Here is a 5,333-nt window from a genome sequence, read left to right as displayed (position 1 = left end):
TAAGTTTCTATTTTCCATCATACAAGTATCCGATCTACTATATTAGTTTCCGATATACTATTTTTGCAATCTTTCACTTTCCGATCTATAAACCAAAAATACCAAAAATATTTACTTTATCGTTTATCTATCTCTATCAGATCTCACTTTTGCAAGTAACCGTGAAGGGGTTGACAACCCCTTTATCGCGTTGGGTGCAAGTTGTTTGATTGTTTGTGCAGGTATTCGGTGATTTATGCGTTGTCTCCTGCTGGATTGATACCTTGGTTCTCAAACTGAGGGAAATACTTATCTCTACTTTACTGCATGACCCTTTCCTCTTCAAGAGAAAAACCAACGCAAGCTCAAGAAGTAGCAATTAACTACTAGAGATATTGTAGGGTTAGTTGGCTTATCACGCAAGACATCACCTGTATATATAGTAACAGACTTCGATGAAGTCTATTGAGTTGCATCCTATAGTCTTCTACACACACCACTCATAGTCCGTGCCCACCTAACAGTATCAGGATAACCAGTCAACACAACTGCAGAACATGTTTCAATAATGTTTTGTCATGATTGCAGAGTCACCCCCAGGGTCCTCTGAAACTGAATATTACCCGATCCATTGTTTATCACCCCATGCACATAAATGTTATGATTGAAGTAAATATTATACAATTTTGGGCAAGTTTGCTTGAGAGGCTTACCATCAATCCACCGGTCCTCCAAGATATAGTATTCTCCCACAATCCTTTTGCAACAAAGAGTAATTTTTTTCTTCACATCCACAAATCTAGTCCAAAATTGGGATCGTCGATCTTATGTCTGACTCCACCATATATTGATTTCTAATATATTTATTGTTTAGGATAGTCTTTGTGTGGTTTCATATTTCCACAACCATCATGAAATGGTTGTGTGCATCTTGTGCTGCAAAGGCCCGAGTACTCCCCTTTCCAAAAAGAAACTACCTTTGTGCCATAAGAACTTGGATCATTAAATCAAGATTGAGTATGCCAAGCCCACTTGGTCTTTAGGTTAACAAACATTTCTCCACTTTACCAAATGATACTTTCTTTTGTTATAATCCTCATGCCAAAGGAATCCGGATCAGAAAAATCATGTATTTTCTAACTCCATCAAGAATTATGTAAAAACAAATCATATACGGAGGCATATTAGATAAACAAGATGGGATTAAAGTCAAATCCCTCCCAAGGTCAACATTTTGCCTTGCCAACATTCACATATATGCTCAATTTTTTTTTCAAATGTTCTTGTAGGACTTATTTCTAATTATTTTCTCATCAACAGGGATGCCTAAATATATCATTGGTTGATCTCCTATCCTACAGGGAAAAAATCCTATTATATTCCACATAAGAAAACTCAGTTTTATTATGAAAGTTTTTTAACCCAACTTTTGCCCACATGCACAAATGATCACCTTTACATTGTGTGCTAGAATTAAATCACATAGTAGAAGAAAAAATAGTGGCACTTGCATACCTCATTCAACTATATTTTCCAAAACCCCTTTCACCATATTAGTTTGTCTAACAACATAACTAGGGCATCAACTCCTGGATCGAAAACAGAGGGATAAGAAATCTCCGTGCCTCATCCCTTTAAGTGTAGGAAAATAAGGCTCAACTTTGCCATTGACCTTAACACTTACATGGCCCCCCTATCAAGAGCTTGACATCATGTTTCTCATCATGTATGGTATCAAGTGCCTCATGCAAAATTTTACTCCCAGCCATTATATCTCCTTTTTACAAAAATAGCGTATACATGTGATCTCATAATACCAACTACTGAATTAAATCTATTCGTCAAAACTTCAGTGAAAAATTTGAAACCAACATTACACATGCATATCTTTTTGAATCTTTCTAGCTTTTCGGAGTCAAAGTTGTTATCTCATAATTGAACCTAGAAATGTCTAGGACACCATTATGGAAATCATCCACTAAACCTTTGATATCCCACTTAATTATCTCCCAAAATTATGATAGAATTCTAGATAAACCCGTCGAGATTGGGAGATTTATTTTGCCTGTTTAACTAGATGTATGTTGCCAAATTTTGTATTTCGACCAGTCAATTTCATTTGGGAAGGAAGGCGGCGGCGGACCACGGAGGCCTGGGGACGCCGACAAGGCCTCGTCTAGGAACGAGCCGTGGCCGCTAGCAAGACGACGAAGGCGGCTTCGAAGGTTAACAGTTCAACATGCGCGGGGGGGGGAGGGGGGGTGTCGTCGGGAAATTCTAGTGGATCATCGGTTTAGAGGATGGCGGGGGTGGCGCCAACAAGGCGATGACCGCCGATGAGGGGAGGGCGGAGTGGCGAGGATGGCCTGGGAGCCCCGCTAGCGGCAGAGGTTAGCGGGCCAGCCGATAGACATGGGCAGAGGTTGAGGAAGGTAATCCGACCGTTCATTTTGCATCGGACGGTTCAGTACAAATGAACTGGCTCAATTTTTACTATTTTCTTCAGTCAACTGTTCCCTAGCCAAGCCCTTATTTTGCTTCATTTGAAATACACCATGTTTCTCTTCCAAAAACATGTACAGTGCATAAATACGTAGTAGTAATTGAAAGCGACGGTTCTGATTTCCGACCCTCCCAATCCAATCCACAATAAACCACTCCCTCCAAAAATCCATCCATCCATCTTTCCGCTGTGTCCGGCACCGCCACCCTCGCCGCACGGCGCCTCTCCCGCCGCCGCCTCCTCCACCGCCGCGCCTATTTAACCACCTCACTCGCTCCCCCGCCGGCCCAACTGCAAGCTCCGCCATGCACGCCCACGCCCCCCACGCCCTCGGCCTCCGCGTCCCTCCCCCCGCGTTCCCCTGCCGCCGCGCTCGCCCGCGCCGGCGCCCCGCCGCGGACGTCCGCGCCTCGGCGGCCACCTCGGCGGCGCCGCAGAGAGAGACGGACCCCAGGAAGCGGGTGGTGATCACGGGGATGGGGCTGGCGTCGGTGTTCGGGAACGACGTGGACACATTCTACGACCGGCTCCTGGCCGGGGAGAGCGGCGTCGGGCCCATCGACCGGTTCGATGCCAGCAGTTTCCCCACGAGGTTCGCCGGGCAGATACGGGGGTTCTCGTCGGAGGGGTACATCGACGGCAAGAACGACCGGAGGCTCGACGACTGCATCCGGTACTGCATCCTCAGCGGCAAGAAGGCGCTCGAGAGCGCCGGGCTCAGCGCAGGATCCGACGCGCACGGCAAGGTGAGTGAGACGGAGAGCGGGGCGCGCCCTTGCCTCCGAATGAACTGAGCTCTCTGTTTTATGTGGACATTGCAGAAATAGTAGACTCTTGAGTTGAAATCATTTCCAGTTGTTTTCTTTGGCTTAGTGGAAATTTTTGTAGAAAATGTTTGGCTTGGTTATGTTATGTTTGGCATCAATTTTTATCTCCCTGAAAGCCCTTCTTGGTGCAACATACGAGTGTAGATTTCACTTCAAGACAAGCTTTGATTTATGAACAATGTAGGTTGTGATTGTGTTACATGTGTGTGACTGGCCGATGACTGTAAATCAGTATGAAAAGTTTATTTCTGTATGATTTATCTTTTATCTGAATCAGTTAGGACGATGACTGGACTGAAAATTCAGTGATCACTATTCAAATACTTGGGTACTAAACTTGAGTGCTCAAATCAAAATGCCCCAAAAGGGGCAACGTCATTGGTTGTCAATAGGAAAAAGGTCTAATTGGATTTAGTTTGAGAAAAAAAGTATGGCTTCTTTTTGGGCAGTTTTACACCCTATAGGTTTGTTAGAAATGGCTATACATATTTGTAGCTTGATATTTGTTGAAGAAAATACAGGTTTATCTTGTTGCTTGTGAGATGATCTCATAGTTTCTTTCAAAAGGAATTTTTCTTGATGGCTTGGGAAGGAAAGAAAACCGAGACAGATAAATTTGTGTTTCTTGGTGTAAACTATTGTTCACAGATTTTATATGATCCGAACCTGCTTTGCGCATAAGCTCCTAAATCACTGCAGATGGTTTGCGCCCTAAAATCCCTGTGAACTTGTGTGAGTTCAACTTCAATAATCTCCGTCTGACGCATGTTTGTAGATAGCATAGCACTTGTCTGAAATCATAATCATCTGTTGGTTGCAACAACAGATCATACAAAAAAGTTAGAGGTGAATCCCTGAATTTATTTGATGGTCCCTTATGCAGTTGGTTAAGTTGGTTGCTTCTTCTGCCCGATAGGCTGTCAATAGGTGGCTAGTCTACCATCATTTCCATACTGCCATAAATTCCACATGTTCTCTAGGTTTCTGTTGGTTCATTTTTGATCCCGTCTTTTGAAATGTCTCTTTCGCTAATGACTTCATTGTTAACAGCTTGATGTGGGGCGGGCTGGTATTCTTGTGGGTTCTGGCATGGGTGGCCTTTCAGTATTCTCCGATGGTGTTCAGAATCTTATCGAGAAGGGATACAGAAAAATTTCACCTTTCTTTATCCCATATGCTATAACTAACATGGGTTCAGCCTTGCTTGCCATGGATGTTGGTTTCATGGGCCCCAACTACTCAATTTCAACTGCGTGTGCAACCTCCAACTACTGCTTTTATGCTGCCGCAAACCATATTCGTCGTGGTGAGGCTGATATCATCGTCACTGGTGGAACTGAAGCTGCCATCATTCCAATCGGCCTTGGAGGTTTTGTAGCATGTAGAGCACTATCACAAAGGAACGATGACCCAATAACTGCATCTAGGCCATGGGATAAAGAGCGAGATGGCTTTGTTATGGGTGAAGGTGCCGGTGTACTGGTATGGTCGATTAACAAAAAGAATCTCATGTTTTTAAATATTTTTATGTACTTTAGAATCATTTTAGCTGTCTGCATTCCTTTTTTTTGTGTTTGTTGTTTGCTTCAGGTTGTTACATTTATTCTCAGTTCGCCACCATGAACTTCAGTCATCAATTAGATCCTACTGCTATTAGCGATATGTAACACTTAAACGGTGAAACTCTTGTTCGACAATAGGTTATGGAGAGCCTGGAGCACGCAATGAAGCGTGATGCACCAATAATTGCTGAATACTTGGGAGGTGCGGTCAACTGTGATGCTTACCATATGACTGATCCTCGATCAGATGGACTGGGTGTATCATCCTGTATTACAATGAGTCTCAGAGATGCAGGTGTTGCACCAGAGGAGGTATATCTTGAATCAACGGCCCAGCCAATTTTTGTATAGCTGCAGTTTTTTTTTCCTTCCTAGCACGAGTCTAATATCAGAAGTCAAAATATTAGTGTGACAGATACGCACGTTGAAATTTTCATCTGGGGGTCCCATCGGCAAGATTCT

General features: G+C 43.5%; 1 protein-coding gene across 1 annotated transcript in view; it reads left to right on the top strand.

Annotated features, from left to right (window-relative positions):
* The first annotated feature begins 2,668 nt into the window (after nucleotides 1-2,668).
* Nucleotides 2,669-5,333, top strand: part of LOC119355265 (3-oxoacyl-[acyl-carrier-protein] synthase I, chloroplastic-like) — a 4,493-nt gene continuing 1,828 nt past the window's right edge. Inside the window, exons 1-3 of the mRNA XM_037622052.1 lie at nucleotides 2,669-3,228; nucleotides 4,360-4,791; nucleotides 5,010-5,183. Of these exons, the coding sequence (XP_037477949.1) occupies nucleotides 2,788-3,228; nucleotides 4,360-4,791; nucleotides 5,010-5,183 (1,047 nt within the window). The 5' untranslated portion in view covers nucleotides 2,669-2,787. The remainder of the gene's footprint in view (nucleotides 3,229-4,359; nucleotides 4,792-5,009; nucleotides 5,184-5,333) is intronic.

Source organism: Triticum dicoccoides, chromosome 2A (genome assembly GCF_002162155.2).
Source record: "Triticum dicoccoides isolate Atlit2015 ecotype Zavitan chromosome 2A, WEW_v2.0, whole genome shotgun sequence".
Taxonomy (NCBI): Eukaryota; Viridiplantae; Streptophyta; class Magnoliopsida; order Poales; family Poaceae; genus Triticum; species Triticum dicoccoides.
Note: the sequence above shows the minus strand (reverse complement) of the source record. Positions and strands in the feature narration are given on the sequence as shown.